Raw genomic sequence first — 18604 nt, 5'->3', positions numbered from 1 at the left:
TGCTGTCTGTGTGCTGTGCTCCCAGCTTCCCCGTCTCTGAGCTCCCGCTCAGCCATTTCGCCTTAAGTTCTGACCTCTTCCTAGGTGTGCTCTTCCTTTCTGCCTCCCTAGGTGCACCCCAAATCCTTGAGAATTGCCTGAAGTTCTGCCTCACTGAGAGTCCTTCCCAGACGGACCTGGCTCACACCGATTGGGCCTTTCGTCTGATGGCCGCGCATAGTCTGGCAACCTGTCTTGGTTTTGTTCATTCAATTGATTTGTTTATTCATGGTGGTAAAATACATACGGCAGAAACTCTGCCGTCATCGCACCGCAAAGCGGGCAGCTCAGGGCACAAGTGCTGCACGTTGCACAGCCACCACCCTCCAGCCCGGAACTGTTTCCATCTCCCCAGACGGAAACTCCGTCCCCGTTAAGCACTAACTGCCCCCGCCCCCAGCCCCTGGCTCCCACCCTCTGCTTTGTGTCTCCGTGGATGTGACTCCTCCAGGAAGCTCGTATCAGTGGGATCACGAAGTCACAAAGTATTTGTCCTTTCGCGACTGACTTATTTCACTTGGGATGATGTTGTCCAGGTTCACCCGTGTGGTGGCGGGTGTCAGGATGTCCTTCCTTTCTAAGGCTGAGTGAGGTCCCGCTGAACGTGTGCACCACGTTTTGCACATTTTGCTTCTCTGTTCCTCCACTGATAGACACTTGGGTTCCATCTTCCGCCCGTGCGAATGATGCTGTGTGGACCTGGGGGCGCATGTGTCTCTTCAAGACCCTGCTCTCAGGTCTTTTGGATGTGATGTGTCCCCAGAAGTGGAATTGCAGGACCACACGGTAATTCTAGTTTTAGGTTTTTCTGAGGAACCGCCACACTGTTTTCCGCAGCGGCCGCGCCATTTTACGTTCCCGCCGACGGCGCCCAGGCTTCCAGTTTCCCCACGTCCCCGTCAGCACTTGTTATTTTCTGATTTTTTTTTGACAGCAGCCATTCTGTTGGGTGTGAGATTGTAGATCACCGGGGTTTTGATGTGCCGTCCCCTATGATTAGTGATGTTGGGCATCTTTTCATGTGCTGACTGGCCATTTATATGTCTTTGGAGAAATGTCTATTCGAGTCCTTTGCTCAGTGTTAAATCACATTTGGGTTTTTGTTGTTGTTGAGTTATTCATTGGACTTTTTGTAAAGTATCTCTGAATTGCTTACTTTTTTACACGTAAGCGTCTTCCCAGTTAATTTTAAATTCCTTGAGGGCGAGAAAGGGCGTTCTGTACTTAGTCCCTCTGTAGATGCTCAGTCATCCTGTGGACTCAGCACTTCCTTCCAGGTCCCCTCTGAGCCAGGTCTGCTCCCTCTCGGCTTTGGGCATTCCTAGGGCTCTTCCTCTGTCTAAGTAGCTTCCCCTTGTGCTGCAGATGATGGCTCATGCCGTCTTTTCCCGAGTAGCCTCCTGATGCCAGGTCTCAGCTGCCTTCTATCCCGCGTGCCCTCCCTGCACGCTGAGCTCATCCCTGCCATGGCCCACGTGACCCCGTGTTAGGCCTGCCTCCGACTGCTCTGATCCTGCTCCGCCATGATCTGTGAGGTCGGGCTTGTGTATGATGGAGATGGGTGTCTCTGTATCCCCAGCGCCCGGCATAAGTGCTGCTCTGGAACTATTTGTTAAATGCACTGATGAATGAATGTATTGGTTCCTTGATTACAAGACAGACAACAAAGTGTCTTGTTTCTCTGTTGTAGCCTTGCCGGATCAAAGGTGACATAGGACAGTCTACCGATGACGATTCTGTTCCTCTTGTCCATTGTGTCCGCCTTCTGTCGGCTTCGTTTTTGCTGACTGGGGAGAAGAATGGTACGTATATAGCAGGGCAGGTCCAGCATTGAAGGAAATACCTAGGTTTCAAGGTCAACATGGTGACCAGTTTGTCCCTCGTTGTGCAGCAAAGGGAGGAAGTAGAAGCTGGGCGTGAGCTCTGGTTTTGGCTGACCCACGGGAGCGGCGAGGGGACGCTGAGGGAGCTGGGTTACTGGGTTTAGTTTGTTTACGTGGCCACCGCATGTTTACCGCCTTGAAGCCGAACGTGACCGAGGTGGTTTCTTTGCAGTGTTGGTTCCGGACAGGGACGTGAGGGTCAGCGTGAAGGCACTGGCACTGAGCTGTGTGGGAGCCGCTGTGGCCCTTCATCCTGAGTCTTTCTTCAGCAAACTTTACAAAGTACCTCTTGACTCCGTGGAGTACCCTGGTATGTTGAAAGTTCACGCCTCATTCCTCATGTTGAATCAGTACTTGGAGAACTGTTTCAAATCATCTTGGCTATGTTAGTTTTAGACTGATCTGCTTTTTGAGTTACTTGGTGGCATTTGAACTATGTTGTAGCTCTATTTGAAACACAGGACTGGCGATGTTTTTAGCTTTCTGGACTCCGTGTAGATGCGGTGTTCAGTGTGAACACACGTGGCGAAACGATAGAGAGCTGGGAGCGTAAGCGCCAGTTCACACACATGCTGCATTTATACCCAAAGCACTAGTCGCGTATAATCCAAATTGCTTTGGGTCACCCTCAGCCAGGCCAGATGTGCACACTCAGAGACAAGTGGGACCTGAGACCAGCAGAGAACAGCAGATCCCGTCTCCTGTAGCACACATTCTGGGACACACTCTCGTGTTGGAATAAATGGGGGAGGAACCGCACTTCTAAAATTGTCCTCCCGTGTTCTCTCCCTTTCTTTGGGCGAGGGGACACACTTGGGCTCTTGAATTCATATTAGGTAAGTGTGGACTGGTTTGAGTTTCTCTCATCTTTTTTTTTGAAGTGAAATCTTGGAATTTTGATTACTGACTGGCAACCTGGAATTAGAATCCAGAAAATCTGTGCGATATCAAGGCTATGATGAAGCTGGAATCTTTAAACCCCAAAATAGTTTCTACCACTCACGGTTGCTATATTCAAGTCTTTTCTAGATTTGGATCGCCCCCCCCCCCCTTTTTTTTTCTTTCCTAAGAATTAAGCTTTTATTCTGAGTTAGAAAATTGACGGTCGGGGCCTGCACAGTGGCTGGGCAATTTCTCTCTGCAGAGGAGCCATATGTGTCAGACATCCTGAACTACATCGATCATGGAGACCCCCAGGTCAGAGGAGCCACGGCCGTTCTCTGTGGGACCCTCATCTCCTCCACCCTGAGCAGGTCCCGCTTCCAAGTGGGAGACTGGATGGGCACCGTTAGAGCTCTGACAGGTAATGTTCGGAGTTTTCGGGGTATTTTCTAGATAGAAGTCTCAGGCTCAAGTTTACATAAAGACGTTTCCTGTTTGCTCTTTTGGTCAGGAAATACATTTTCTCTGGAGGACTGCATTCCTTTGCTGCGGAAAACTTTGAAGGATGAATCTTCTGTCACTTGCAAGTTGGCCTGCACAGCTGTGAGGGTAAGCATGATCTTTTACAGAAATCAATTCTTTGATCAGTGGAAATTTTACCATTGTTATAATTGAAATCGGGCTTAATACTGAACATTTCCAGACATCCTAAAGGTGTAAACAATAACAAACGTGTATGTGTTCACCACTCAGCTGTAGAAAGATAACATTACCAGTAAAGGTAAGGCTTAATTAAGTGTAGTTTAAGTTTTAACACTGAATATTTGCTAAAAACGTACCTTTTCTAAGGGTCCCTTTAGAAATATATCTCGCTAACCTTAAGTGTAAAACCTGTGGGATTAAACAACCAACGGCTCTCTTAGGCCCATAGAAGACCCAGTCAAAGTGAGCGGTAATGTTACCTGGCCACCTGTGTTCTGTGCCAGTGCCGCTAACCTCCAGCCTGTACCTGGTGGCGTGTTGAACCTTTGTGTCTCAGGGGGCTCACAAATCACTACTGGCCAGTCAGCGACAGTAAAAACCAAAACAAAAACCCAGCAAATTGCCAAACTAACAGCACACCTTCCCTTTACAAAATTTCATGGCCAGAATTGTTCCTTAGGTGCAAACGTCTGCCAAGTTTCCGTCGGTGTCTTTCCGGGAGCAAAGGGAAGCGCGAGCCCCTGGCCCGGAGTCACCGCGCACCCGTGTTGTGGACGTGCCTGCGTGTGCACGGAGGGGCGGGAGGGGCAGCCACGGGAGCTGTTCTGGCGCGTTGGGCAGTGGAGAATGTGGTCACTTAGCAGAGGGCCATGGGTCCCCCACCAGCCCTGGCTCTGAGCCTTGATTTAGAATGGAGCCGTGCTGCTATGCTGCACGGCTCCCTGTTAACATGCCGACCAGCGGTCACGAGAGTGGCGTCTGGGAGTAGAGGCCAAGACAGAGACAGAAACGGGCGCAGAGAGAAACAGAGTTGTGTGAAAGGGACACATTGGGTAATAAACATTTCTGAGTGATGTGGGAAAAGTGTGGCCCCCCTGCTGCAGTCAGAAGAGGAAGCGGGTCTGTGGACGAGTGATGTCCTTGAACGAGGTGGGACTGACCCTGACTGTACCTTGTTCTCCAGCACTGTGTCATGAGTCTGTGCAGCAGTAGCTCCAGTGAACTGGGACTGCAGCTGATCACCGATGTACTGAGCCTGAGGGACAGCTCCTACTGGCTGGTGAGGACAGAGCTTTTGGAGACGCTCGCAGAGATTGACTTTAGGTAAGTGAATCAGGGTCAGTAGGTGAGCAGACCTAAGCTGCTCGGGAGTTTGAGCTAGGAATTGAAAGGGCTGGGTCGGTTGATTGAGTTACTGATTAGTGATGCTTCTCAGGTAACCTGTGAGTCGGGAGTCTGGGCGGCTTGGGTTGCTGATGCTTGTTTCCTCCTCAGCTTGCCCTGTGCCTGGGGTTTTAAAATAAGGCAGAGGAGGGGCGCCTGGGTGGCGCAGTCGGTTAAGCGTCCGACTTCAGCCAGGTCACGATCTCGCGGTCCGTGAGTTCGAGCCCCGCGTCGGGCTCTGGGCTGATGGCTCAGAGCCTGGAGCCTGTTTCCGATTCTGTGTCTCCCTCTCTCTCTGCCCCTCCCCCGTTCATGCTCTGTCTCTCTCTGTCCCAAAAATAAATAAACGTTGAAAAAAAAAAAATTTTAAATAAGGCAGAGGAGTGGATCTTTCTGGTAGTTTTAGTCATCTGAATGTTCTGGATGGTGGGAATGAGAGAGCTCATACTTAAATCGCGCGCTCGTGGAAAAGGAACATACTCCTCACCACACCGGATGTAGGTCACGTGGGCTATTTCTACGTCCTTGCGATTACAGAATAACTTGATTGATGCCCTTGCAGGTTTTCATTTTCGAAGAGGAAGTTTGGTTTAAGATCTTCTCTTTCAACGCTTTATTTTAGAAGGGGAAATTTCTATGTTATCCAGGTGTTTGGTTCTTTTTCAAGCCACTGTAATAAAGTGGTTGTTATGTGTCAGGCTCAGAGCTAGGTGCCCTCCGTGGTTATTTCCTTTCTTCCTCAGAACACCTCTGGGAATGAGGGCATGCTCTCCCCTCTGCCTCGCAGAGGAAGGGGTGAACGGCCCCATCCCCACGGCCCGCTCTCCTCCCGTGGTGGGTGTTTGAGCTCACTCTGAGGCCAGGTGGACTCTTTCACAGTAATAGATATTTGTATTTATTTTGAAGAAAAACCGTGTACTGAGTGCTATCTTACTGAGTGAAATGATGAGTGGAACATAAATTGTACTTGTTTAGAAACATCCATCCCTCTGTGGGCTTCGGGAAGCACCGTCTCTCCCTGCCCACGCCGGAGCCCGCCTCCAGCGTCCCGTCTGTCGGAGGCTTGCAGGCCGACAGTGAGTGTTGGTTGAGTAACTAAATTATTTTGTTAAAAATGTTCTTTTGTTAGGTTGGTGAGCTTTTTGGAGGCAAAAGCAGAAAATCTACACAGAGGGGCCCATCATTACACAGGGGTAAGCCGTTTGTTTTCGTGGGGCCACATTGTCACCTCCAGGAATTGCCCTTTCCCGGGGGTGGGGGCTTTCCTGAGTGCTCTCTGTTCTAGGCTGATTCTGCAGTTTAGATCGTGATAGTTGTGATTGTATGTGTGGGTTAAGGCTGGTGATCGTGAGTCCCTTCTCACTGGCCTTCCAAAATACCTTCCCTGGAATTTAGTTCAATACGGACGTCATCCCTGTTTTCCTTATCCTTCTCTCTGAAGCTTTTAAAACTGCAGGACCGAGTGCTCCATGACGTCGTCATCTACTTGCTTGGGGACGAAGACCCCAGGGTGCGACACGTTGCCGCAGCTGCACTGATGAGGTAGTTACCGAGTGTCTGCTGTTTGCTGCCTTTCGTGGTGAAAGCGCTAAATGGTACGAGGAGGGGAGCCGGAACGTCCAGAGAGTAGGTCAGCGTTCCTAGATCCTGTGCGCCCACCTTCAGCCGCTCTGAAACCGTCAGAACAGGTCGTATTTACCCCCGCAGGAGTCTACCGGGAGGCCGGAACAGCAACAAAGTACTAGCTTCCTAGCATCAGGGGGACACGCTCTCATTGTCCGAAGCCTGGGATACAGAGGAAAGTAAACGTCACCTTAGCTTCTCCCCTGGAGATGCTCACTGTTAGCACTTTGATGCATATCCTGCATAGGAGTCTCTTTTTCAAAATTGAGACAGATGCCTGTGATTTTGTAATCTGCTCATTTCCACTTACTATATTATTAGCCTCTTCTGCCCTCAGACTTCTGAGACAGGAACCGTAAGCACCGGTATTGTGGAGGGCAGCACCCTGGATTCGGTGTACTTGTACTTCTGTACTGAAGTGCGTGACACATCCCACAGTGGGAGATCAGGGAAGGCTCTCAGCAGCGTTTCAAAAAAAGAGATTTTGCTTAGTGGCCAAGAATTTACTCTGGAGTTGCGATAAGCTTTTATATAAATATTATTTGGTTGAATGTTAAGTTTTCTTTGACAATAATGGTTAGTAAAATTATTGCACATAAATGTTTATATACACATTTTTTCCTTAGAATTAATTCCTGGAAATTGAGTTACTAGGCCAAGCTTTTTGGTGTTGTTTTTTAAAAATTTTCATGGCTTTACTGAAATATTTTATAGCCCTTAAAATTTACCCATTTTCAGTGCACAATTAAATGATTGGTAGCAAACCCGCAGAGCCGTGCAGCGGCCTCCACGGTCCCAGTGTTAGGACACTCCCATCACCCCACAAAGATCCTGTGCCCGTTTGCAGCACCTCCCACCCCCCAGCCCCAGGCAAGCACGAATCCACTTCCTTTTCTGGGCATTTCCTACAAATGGGATCATACGGTAGGTGGACTTCTGCTCCTGGCTTTTCTCACTTAGTTTTCGAGGCTCATACATGCCACAGGGCGGACGTGCGGTTCGTTCCCTGTGTTGCCGGATGCTGTTCCTTTATGTGGATGACACTGTCCGTGTCTGCTTCGTCCACTCACCAGATGGCTGTTGTTTCCACTTCTTGACTACTATGAATTGTGCTGGTGGAGCATTTGCCCACAAGACTCTGTGTGGACATATGTTCTCATTTCTTTTGGGTCAGTACCGAGAAGTGGATTTTTTATGGGCTTTGGTACTTACTGTGAAATTGCTCTCCAAAAACATACCTGGGTTTGTACTTTTAGGACCAGAATATGATTATGCCTGATTCTTCCCACCAAAACAGACATTTCCAAAAAAGTTAAATATGTGTCAGTTGTTTAGGCAGAAATTGGTTTTTCATTTTAAAATAACTTCTCTTTGGGATGCCTGGGTGGCTCAGTCAGTTAAGCGTCCTGTTTCTTGCTTTGGGCTCAGGTCACGGTCTCACAGCTGTGAGATTGAGCCCCTAGTCGGACTCCACGCTGCGTGTGGAGCCTGCTTAAGACTGTCTCTCTCCTCCTCTGCCCCTCTCCCCTGCTCATGTTCGCTCTCTGTTAAAAAATAATAGTAACAGGGGAAAAAAAAACTTACCTTTTCTAAGTAATACAAGTTTACTGCACAAAATTTAGGGAAAATACTAAAATGGAAATAAAAATCTTTGTAATCAAACCACTCAAAACCACAGTTCCAATTTCATGTGTATCCTTTCTGTTTTCAGTGTCGTCCTTTGCATTCCTTTGATTGCTTGTGAGATGTACCTTTTCATGCACTTAACCACGTTTGTCTGACTCACCTAATCAGTGATTTTGGACCTTTGCCGTTTCCTGTAAATGATAGCCACTTATTTTACCTTAGAAGAAAGTTGTATTTATCAGTACGTCTCCATGGGGGACAGTGACCTTAATTAAAGATACTGGGGTTTGCAAACCAATGTGATAAAATAGCTGTTTCTATAGGTTATGAGCCACGTCCGTGAGTGTGTGAGTACGTTCGTGTAAAATGCACACGGAGTGTCAATTGCAGAAGTGAGCCCTTCTGTTCTTCTACGAAATGGTTCTGTATTCTGCTTCCGAGTTGAGTTTAGATTTGTGAGGGACCTCAGCCGGAGCTTTGCCGTCTGGGAACGTGTGGGACAGTTTTGCAGGCAGAATTGCAAAGCAAGTAGGGGCCAGCCCCTGACGTTCAGATCTGCTCTGCGCCCAGTACTTTCTGTGGATGGTGGCTTCATGTACTTGTTCATGGTACTCAAGATGATTAGAAAGAGAACTTTATTTTTTATTTATTTTTTTGAGAAACAGCACACGCAGTCCTGTGCATGTGCGTGGGAGTGGGAGAAGGGCAGAAGGGGAGAGAGAAACTTATCAGCGGTCTCCATGCCCAGCATGGAGCTCGATCCCACGACTCTGAGATCATGACCTGAGCTGAAATCAAGAGTCAGATGGTTAACCCATTGAGCCATCCAGGCGCCCCCGAAAGAGAACTTTAAATCAGAGCATTTTATTGTATGTAGAGAAAGGTACAGACAAAAAGGAAGTATAGCACCTAGTTATTTCAGACTTGGTGTGATTTGTGTGGGGGTGGTCGGTCCTGTGATTGGAACCCCCTGTTCTGGCGTGCTGGAATGCCACCCTGAAAAAGGGAGGTGGTGGTCTGTGGGTAGACCATGTTTCAGGCTTAACCACCTTGATGGAGAAGGGTGATGAATCCCAGGTGAGTTTCAGATACTTTTCTTAAGTAAATAAACCTTACTTTTATGTTAGGCTTGTCCCGAAGCTGTTTTATAAATGTGACCAAGGACAGGCCGACCCAGTGGTGGCTGTGGCGAGAGACCAAAGCAGCGTTTACCTGAAACTTCTCATGCACGAGACTCAGCCCCCATCTCACTTCTCCGTCAGCACCATAACCAGGTACATGAGCCGGGTGCGTCCTGAGGTCGTCGGGAGGAGGTGCCCTTTCCCGATGCCTCTCTTTTGGGCTTTAGTCTCTAATGTGTGTTCTAGAGAAGAAGCTTTAGGTGAGAGTGTTCGAGTAGGTGGTCTCCTTCGGTGGGATAGTTCTCTGTTTGGGATGTGCCGTCCTGCCTCTTCACTTGATACACTCTGCCGCCGTCGCGGTGGCGACATCAGACATCTTGTGATCCATTGGTTACCAGCCACGTACCAAGAAGTGTATTTTCGTGTGTGACTCCTGGGCTGGGTCTTAGCTAAACACTTGTCCGTTAAGTTTCCTCAGTTAACTTGCGCTGCTAGTGCGGAGTCCAGCTCGGTTGTCAGGCCCCTCGTTTTGAGGCGACCTGGCGGTTACAGAGTGGCAGCGGCAGTTCGGTGGTCTGCAGCAATCACCGTCACGTTTATCGTGCAGGCTCCGGCACGCCCCGCGGGTGGTGCCCACGGCTCCCCAGCTGGTCTCGGGTCAGCGGCGGGGACGGAGGAAGTCGCCAGAGCCGAACCGCTCCCAGGGAGTGAGGGTTCCTTAGAGGCTGAGTCTGCACAGACGCCTGCAGAAGCGATACTAGGAGAGACGTCACGCCGTTTTAACGCTCGGTTTTAAATGTTATTTGAAACATGAGCTTTGTGTGACTCTCCTGTTAGCGGCAGTTTCTAAAAAGCTTGGACTAAGTGGCGTCGGAGTGGAGAAGTTTGTTGGATGCTTTTGCTCTGAATTTGGAACTTGGCTTGTTGGATTTTGAAGCTGTTCCTAACTAGATATTTTCTCTCCTCATGTAAAGATTGCTTTAGAAAAACACACGAAAATAATTTTCTCAGAGAAATCCCTTGCCCCTCTGCCCCCCCACCCGCTTTTTTTTTTTTTTTTTTTTTTTTTTTTTTTACCCTAAGAAGTGGCATTTTCTTCTCTCTGAAAAGAGAGACTATTTATTCAGGGTAAATATTCCTTTAACAGAAGAAACAGACGCCACATATGAGTATCTGGTTGTCAGGGGCTGAACAAGCCTTGGGTAACCTGCCGTTTCAGAGGGTCATTTCAGAAAGTGACGATTTCAGTTGCCAGCAGGGAGGAGTGGCACATTGCCTGGGCACCGGTTACTGGCCGCGGCCCCGAATCTCCCCCTCCCGCCTCCGGCCTTGGCGAGGTGGCTGTGGTGGCCGTGGTGACTTTGCCGCCTGCCGTTGGGGAATTTATGGGAGAAGAGAAAAGAACTATTCTCCTGAGATTCATTTCTGGGACCTGAGGACCCCGAGGGATTCAGAAGCGAACCCAGCACTAGTCCTGCGGGGGCCCTGCTGGTAGGGCAGGGGGCGGACGGCCTGCACATAACTTCACAAAGGGTTGAAGTCCATGTGCCAGGAGAGGGGTGACGGAGAGTCCGCGGTGCTCCTGCACTGGGGAGAATGCTTTCTTCTTTCCTGGAATCACGGTAGCTTCCAGAAGGATTTCTTCCAACTTCGGAGTTTGAAAAACGGGTGCTTTTGGCAGGTGGGGAGATTTCAGGCGAGGCTGTGGTGGGGGGGTGCGCTGCAATGGGGTGGCCGCAGGAGGGTAGGGATCGTAGTGACCGGGTGTGTGTCTAGCCTCTCGTTCACCTCAGAGTCAGGACTGCTGTAACTTCCTAGAGGCTTTAATCTTAAACTTTGAAATGCCATTTGAATTTTGAAACTACCATAAGCTTTAGTGGTAGATTTGAAGTCTCCGTGTTTCTGTGTTTTTCTTATTAGAATATACAGAGGCTATAACCTACTGCCAAGCATGACAGATGTCACTGTGGAAAATAACCTCTCGAGAGTCATTGCGGCAGTTTCCCACGAGCTGGTCACGTCGACCACGCGAGCACTTACGGTAAGTCCCCTGGGTTGGTGTTCTTGAAATTGATTGTGGGTGGTTTGTGCGGTTGGTTTTTAATGGTGACGGGAGGTGCTTGCGTTCGAGGTCTTCTGTGTGGGGCTTATTCCCTAGGACTTGTGTCCCAGGGAGCAGAGTCTGGGCTTATTGGTTTGGGCGTGCGAACAACCATTTTGTTTCTGATGATGAAAGTAACACGTGCTCATTGTCAAAAAATTCAGTGTAGGAAGACATGAGAATGAGAATAAACACTCCCATAATCCGGGTTGGTAATGTGTCAGAAGTTCAAACTGCCTCTGATGTAACGGACTCGGTGAGTGTGTGATGGGCGCTACGGGGAAGAAGCAGACACACCAGCAAAGGTTTCTGTGCGGTGTAATTACGCGTGTCGTCGTTTGCGACACTGACGTGGAAAAGAGCCGTTGCATCCAAGAGTGCAAAGGTGACCCCATTCCAATTATGACGGAGATCTGTATGTGCAGCAGAAGGTTCACACACCTGTCATCGCGGTGCTTGGGAGAGTTTTTCATTCTGTAGAGAGACGGAATCTGGGTTACAATAGAGAGACCAAAAGCCACGTGTGATTATGTACAGTCCGATCTCTGTTGGGAAAAGTCGTATTCACACATGTACGTTTCTCATATTCAGGAAAACGACTGGCAGAAAATGGCCAAAATGGATTTTAGGACTACGATTTTTGTTTCATATTTTATCAGATACTTATAAATTTCCTAAAATGAACAAGGGTGACTTTCATAATTAGGAATAGAGGATATTATACAAAGTTGCGTTAATTTGCTGTTTCCCCCGTCATTTATTTTACGTGGCAGAAGAAATACTTGCATATTGTAGAAAAATCCCAACAATTATGATTGGGTTGTCTTGATAAGTATATAGTGCCTTTTAAGCCTTAATATTGTTTGGCCTCTTTGTAGTTTGGTCTTCCCTGGATTTGTTTAAAGTTATCATAAGCTTCATTTATTTGTATTTATTGTGGCTTCCATGTGTCTGGCACTCTTCTAGGCTTGGGATGTAAACACAGAGAGGGTCCCTGTCCTGTGCCTCTTGCGGCCTGGTCAGGAGGTGGACATCAGTGAGCTCCCTCCAGCACGGAGCAGACCAGGGCATGGGGAGGGCGTGGGGCCATTGCCACTGTGAGCAAAAGGGCTTTCCCGGCTGCTGGCCTCCCGTCACGGCATAGAACGGTCCCTCCTTAGCGCCTGTGCCTCACTTGTCCAGTTCTGCCCTTGAAGGACGAATCAGTCCCCTGGTAGGACACATATCGTGAGACACAGATCTCAATTCTGTTTTCATTGTTTGTACTTTCTATAAAGGGTAAAAGGAGGGTCAGTGTGATAAACACTTTTTGGTGCGTGGGTGTGATTTTCCTGTCTTTTCCTTCTTCAGTTCGGATGCTGCGAGGCTTTGTGTCTTCTTTCCACTGCCTTTCCAGTCTGCGTTTGGAGTTTAGGCTGGCACTGTGGGTATGTATTGTTCTCAGCATGTGGCTGTCTTCACTTACGTGATCCAGACATCGTTACTGGGATCTCCTTGTTTCTTTCTTTCTTTTTTTTTTTTTTTCCAACGTTTATTTATTTTTGGGACAGAGAGAGACAGAGCATGAACGGGGGAGGGGCAGAGAGAGAGGGAGACACAGAATCGGAAACAGGCTCCAGGCTCCGAGCCATCAGCCCAGAGCCCGACGCGGGGCTCGAACTCACGACCGCGAGATCGTGACCTGGCTGAAGTCAGACGCTTAACCGACTGCGCCACCCAGGCGCCCCTCCTTGTTTCTTTCTTAAATCTTGTATCAGTTTGACCTTTTGGAAAAATACCCAGCAGAATGCTGGGCTCTGCCCTTTTAGCTAGTGACAGAGCTCCTAAAGATCTGAATTCGCTGTGACTCCCGTGGGTGTCAGTCGCCCACTTGTCAGTGCTTTGGGGGATTTCAGGGTGCGACTTGTAGATTCATTGTAGGGAATTCACATATGTTGGCAAGACGTCTCTAATTGGCTTCTCTCCAAAAGTCTTCGCTGTGTATTAGAAATTTGGGGCGCCTGGGTGGCGCAGTCGGTTAAGCGTCCGACTTCAGCCAGGTCACGATCTCGTGGTCCGTGAGTTCGAGCCCCGCATCAGGCTCTGGGCTGCTGGCTCAGAGCGTGGAGCCTGTTTCCGATGCTGTGTCTCCCTCTCTCTCTGCCCCTCCCCCGTTCATGCTCTGTCTCTCTCTGTCCCAAAAATAAATAAACGTTGAAAAAAAAAAAATTAAAAAAAAAAAAAAGAAATTTGGAAACATTTTTTGTTTGAAACCAACTAATATGACCTATCATTCCAAATTATGATGAGCTACAGTGTGTAATTTAGGAACTTGTACTTATATTAGCACTTTTCATTTAAAAATGATTTTCTTCCAGGAGATGGCCCTAATAGCATCTGTGAAATAATTTCAAGTCTCCTGTGACACTAAGAAATAAGCTTTTACTGTGTGTACCAATGACTGAGAAAAATTTTGGGACTCACCATCAGTTTTTTTTTCAATGTTTATTTTTGAGAGAGAGACAAAGTGTGAACAGGGGAGGAGCAGAGAGAGAGAGGGAGACACAGAATCTGAAACAGGCTCCAGGCTCTGAGCTGTCAGCACAGAGCCCGACACGGGGCTCGAACTCAAGAACTCTGAGATCATGACCTGAGCTGTCATCGGACGCTTAACCGACTGAGCCACCCAGATGCCCCAGGGCTCACCATCCCTTTAAAAAAAAAAATCTTTTTTTAGTGTCTATTTATTTATTTTGAGAGAGTGAGTGTGTGAGCGGAGGAGGGACAGAGAGAAAGACACAGAATCTGAAACAGGCTCTATCTAGCCTCTGAGCTGTCAGCACAGAGCCTAATGCAGGGCTGAAACCCACGAACCGTGAGGTCATGACCTGAGCCGAAGTTGGATGCTCAACTGACTGAGCCACCCAGGCGCCCCTCACCATCCCTGCTTAAAGTAAATCTGCAGATTTGTGTCTGTGTCAGCCTATGACCAGCTGACATTTGCTTGGAGTGGATGGATTGCATCCTCCGGTCTAGAATGATTGCTTCCCTCTGTCCACAGGTAGTTACTGAGCAGCTACGGTTTCTGGTCATAGATCCAGTGCCTGACCTGACTCTAGGCTACTTTGGCATTGGAGTAAAATATGCTAAGTCAAAATTCGAAGAAAGTTAAAAAGTTATAAAAGTAAGCAGTTTCAATAGTTTTAATCAGATGTGCTACCTGGTTTCATTTCTCTGATTTTTGTGGAGCTGAGGTGTATGTGCAGGGAAGGATGTTAGTTAACAATAGTAAAATCGCTTTGTGAGCTGGTACAAAGCGTACGGTGGTAGGCCTTCGTGGTTCATGGGAGAAGGCAAGACTGCTTTACAGCTTTTGTCATCTGACCTGCCCGTGTTGGCTTCCAGGGCACCCCCGCTGAGCGTGTCCGGTGAGTCCAGGAAGAGCTGTACTGTTGGCATGGCCACGGTCATCCTCACCTTGCTCTCGTCAGCTTGGTTCCCGCTGGACCTCGCAGCGCACCAGGATGCACTGGTGCTGGCCGGAAACCTGCTCGCAGGTAGTGGCGCGGAGGTGGAGCAGGGGCTTCGGGTCCAGAGCTGTAGGTTTCTTTTTGAGGGATGGGGTGGTGCGCACGCGAAGGAGAATATTGTGAGGCCATCGCCAGGATGGCTCCAGCCCTTCGTCAGAGTTCCCGACGTCAGCAGCATGCATGGATGTGAGCTATAGGCATCTATTCTGGGCCGACTGTTTTAAAGGAGCCCTTTTCTTGCCCAGCCCCTCAGCCACAGGTAAACCTGTTCCTAATTTCATTTTAGTGGGCACCATGTGCCAGGCACAGTCCCAGGCACCACGGCTGTAAGAAAGGGCGGTGCGTGGGCTCCGTTCACAAGTCACATGTGGATTCAGCGGGTGACGCGTGTAAACTAAGTACAGTGGCTGCCCAGAGTGGCCATCATCGCTCTCTTTAAACACCAGGCGGAGGGCGTAGCCTATTTGAAGGCATAGAGACACAAAAAAAATTTGTGACATGTGAGGACTGCAAGTCGTTGGGGATGTTAGGTGAGATGAGGACTGACAGGGAGGATGTAAGGAAGGAAGGCCATTGAACTTGACAGGTGGGCTGCCTCGCTAAGTGCTCCTTAAGTATGACGTCCTATTTGCTGTGCCACGTCATGGCAGAGCCTCATGGAGGGGCTGGCAGTGGGGCTGGTGCATTTGCACGGTCCGGTCCCTCAGCGGCTTCAGTGTGGCTTGGAGGAGAAGGTAGGGAAACCCGCTTAGGAGGAGAAGGTGTCGTAGTCAAGGTGAGAGAGTCTGAACGGGATAAATGGTGGTGGGCTGACTGGAAGAGGATGCAGGGGGCAGGATCAGCAGGCCTCGGCCCCCGGTTCGATTGGGGTTGAAAAGGTCCGGGGCGCCTGGGGTGATAGGCACGTCCTGACCGGGCGTACGTACTGTGGTGATGTTAGGCAGGTCCACCGGCTGGAGATGTCCGGCAGACTCAGAGTGGATGGGTCTAAATGACTTGCCTACTCATTCCTTTCCCCCACATTGTGCCGCATCACAGCCAGTGCCCCCAGATCTCTGAGAAGTTCGTGGACCTCTGAGGAAGAGGCCAACCCAGCAGCCGCCAAGCAGGAAGAGGTCTGGCCGGCTCTGGGTGACCGGACCCTGGTGCCCATGGTGGAGCAGCTCTTCTCCCACCTGCTGAAGGTGATTAATATCTGTGCACACGTGCTGGACGATGTGGCTCCTGGACCGGCAATAAAGGTAACTTTGGACTTGGCCGCCGTTTAGCACAGAGTGACGTCGTGGGTGTCAGACATGCCTTCGTGACTCATCTGTCCCTTCCTTACTCTTTTTCACTTTAAATGAACAAAACCGCTCATATGGTGACATTGGATTTAACGCCATAATATGTCAACCAATTTATAGCTCTTTTGGTACCGTCATCGGTTACTGTCGTCTCTGAGGGGAAAGCTGTCTTTATTCTTGGCTTTCAGCATTAGCCAAGAAAGCTCATAAGGAAGTTGCTGGCTTATTAGGTAACTAACTCATCTGCTGTCTCCTGGAATGTTGGCAGATCGCTCTTCTGTGAAGTGTAGCTCTATCAAATCAGCTTCCCAAGTGGTAAATTGTTTGCACAGTGAATAAGGTAGATGAGCTCACTTATAATTATATCCGATTATTCGCACACTCCTGTGTCCTCTATCTCAGGTTACTTCCATCTTGAAAAAACTCCTCTAACTTCACATTCTGCTTCGACTGCCGCTTGGTCTCCTTATCAGTACAAACCTTTCTGAAGAGTGCCGTCTCCCCGCTTAACACCTTAGGGCCTCCTGTGGCTGCAGCCATCGATTCCCCAAACTTCAGGGGGTCGGCTTTTGGCCACCACTCTCCATAGCAACTCTCCCTGCCAAGATTGGTCCTTGGGTCTCGTGGATACCTCTCGGGTCCTGTCTTCTCCTGTGTATCACTCGGTACCGCCACGCAGGTCCTGAAACAGTCATTCCTGCTGGTCTCCGGGTTTTTGTCTCTTGTTTTTCTCCAACCAGTCTGCTCGCTGGGCCTTCTCCTGGTTTCACCTCTCTGCCCACCACTGATGATCTCCAGGCTCTGTCCTAGGTTGGCCTCTCTTGATATTTCCTGGGCCAGCTCTGTCCAGTACAACTCTCTGTAATGGTGGGAACATTGATGTCTAGGCCAGCCAGGACAGTAGCCACCAACCACACGTGGTGACTGATCACTTGAAAAGTGGCTAGCGCAACTGAGGAACTGAACTTCTAATTTTGTTTGTCATTAAATGGCCACGTGTAGATAATGGCTCCTTTACGGGACGGGGCAGCTCAAGGTGGTCAGTCCTGTTCTTACCGTTGGTATTTAAACGTCAGAGACCCCAGGTGTGTCTTTGGGGTGTCAGTCCAGGGACGCGCCATGCATCTCCTTGGATGGCTCGCAGACTTCAGGTGTGCTCTGGATCTGAGCTGCTGAGCCTCGCCCCTGCCCGTGCCTGCCGTGCTCCCCTCACTTTGTGCTTTGTCAGCTGCAAACGTGGTGGTCATCATAGCTCCTCGTTTCATCAAGTCCTGTGTTTTCCCTACTGAATATCTTACAAAGACCCGTATACACGTGCACACATGCACGTACATGTACACACACGCACACAAATGCACACATACCCGTATAGGTGCACACGTACATACACACTTCTCTGTGTGTTCACTGCCACTATTCTGGTGCAAACTGGTGACCTGATGGAGTACCGCTACAGCCTCTTTTCTTCTTTTTCTTCTTGTTGAGACCACATGTGAATGAGTACACCCTGCAACTCCAGCGTAATTCGTATGCCATACGATCCTTCTGCTCACAGTGCAGGGTTTGGGTTGTTTTAGTGCGCCCAGAGCCACTGGGCCATCACCACCACCAGTGTAGAGTCCAGAAAGGAACACGAGACATACCTTTAGCTCTCACCCCCAACCTCTCGTGCCCCCCAGCTCCAGGCAGCCACCACCTACTTGCTGTTTCTGTGGACCTGCCCACGGCAGACACGTCATGGGAAGGGACTGTGTGGTCCGTGTCTTGTCGGTCTGCGCTCCTGATGGCAGCTTTTGCCACACTCCGTCCGCTTCCCTGGCGTTGTGGGGAGAGAAGCAGAGCTGAGGCCCAGTGCCCACTATGTGCCTCCTGCAGTTCTGTCTGTCCAGTGGACCCCTAGCTCTGCTGCTCGTTAGCCTTGACGTTGAATACGTTCCTTCACCTCTGAGCTCGTTTCATCATTTGAAAATGGGTTCAGAACGTTGCTTCGTACCCTTTTTCCTGTCCTGGCTCCCACAGAGTGCCCTGGTTGCCACTGGAGGTGATGGGTGGGCCCCGCCTGACCCCCTTCACGGTCCACCTGTGAAGAAGTTCTGGGTCAATCCCTGCCACGTGCGATGGTTGTGTGGGTCAGTGTAGCTGGTACACGTACCGCGTGTGAGCTCCGTAAATGAGGATTCCGAGAAAAACCAGATTGCCTGGGTTGCTTGCTCTGCTCTGGGAATGGGAAACCACATCTGCGAGTTTCAGTCTGCGTGCGGATTCTACTTCCTTCACAGACTCTGGTTTTTGTTGCAGGCAGCCTTGCCGTCCCTAACAAACCCTCCTTCTCTAAGTCCGATCCGCCGGAAGGGAAAGGAGAAAGAGCCGGGAGAGCAGGCCTCTGCGCCCTTGAGCCCCAAGAAAGGCAGCGAAGCCAGTCCAGGTATGAAGTGTTAACGGGCAGGGGACATGGTGTGTGTCATCCAAAGCCAGGACTATGCTTATGTTCGTGCCAAAGTTAATGTGATAACTTGGTATTTTCTGGAAGTAAAACACATGGCAGTGGAGCCGGAGAAAGAGTTTCCTCAGTGTGGGTTCGGATATTAAATATTATAAATATCCCTAATTGTGTCTAGACCGTGTTCTGGTCTTGAGTGCCTCTTAGTGTCACTTGCCAGTATGTGGC

The 18604-nt window shown here is 49.4% G+C and overlaps 1 protein-coding gene across 4 annotated transcripts in view; it reads left to right on the top strand.

Moving 5' to 3' along the window:
• Positions 1–18604, top strand: part of HTT (huntingtin) — a 147275-nt gene that overhangs the window by 49239 nt on the left and 79432 nt on the right. For all 4 annotated transcript variants that reach the window (XM_086705562.1, XM_025921615.2, XM_086705563.1 and 1 more), the window contains 13 exons: positions 1730–1841; positions 2095–2232; positions 3067–3225; positions 3316–3413; positions 4471–4610; positions 5800–5863; positions 6112–6212; positions 9047–9193; positions 10961–11081; positions 12492–12568; positions 14526–14677; positions 15689–15891; positions 18235–18361. In XM_086705562.1, coding sequence (XP_086561688.1) covers positions 1730–1841; positions 2095–2232; positions 3067–3225; positions 3316–3413; positions 4471–4610; positions 5800–5863; positions 6112–6212; positions 9047–9193; positions 10961–11081; positions 12492–12568; positions 14526–14677; positions 15689–15891; positions 18235–18361 — 1639 coding nt within the window. The remainder of the gene's footprint in view (positions 1–1729; positions 1842–2094; positions 2233–3066; positions 3226–3315; positions 3414–4470; positions 4611–5799; positions 5864–6111; positions 6213–9046; positions 9194–10960; positions 11082–12491; positions 12569–14525; positions 14678–15688; positions 15892–18234; positions 18362–18604) is intronic.

Source organism: Puma concolor, chromosome B1, assembly GCF_028749965.1.
Source record: "Puma concolor isolate L17-30 chromosome B1, mPumCon1.1.hap2, whole genome shotgun sequence".
NCBI classification, from domain to species: domain Eukaryota; kingdom Metazoa; phylum Chordata; class Mammalia; order Carnivora; family Felidae; genus Puma; species Puma concolor.
This window is presented reverse-complemented; position numbering and strand designations above follow the sequence as displayed.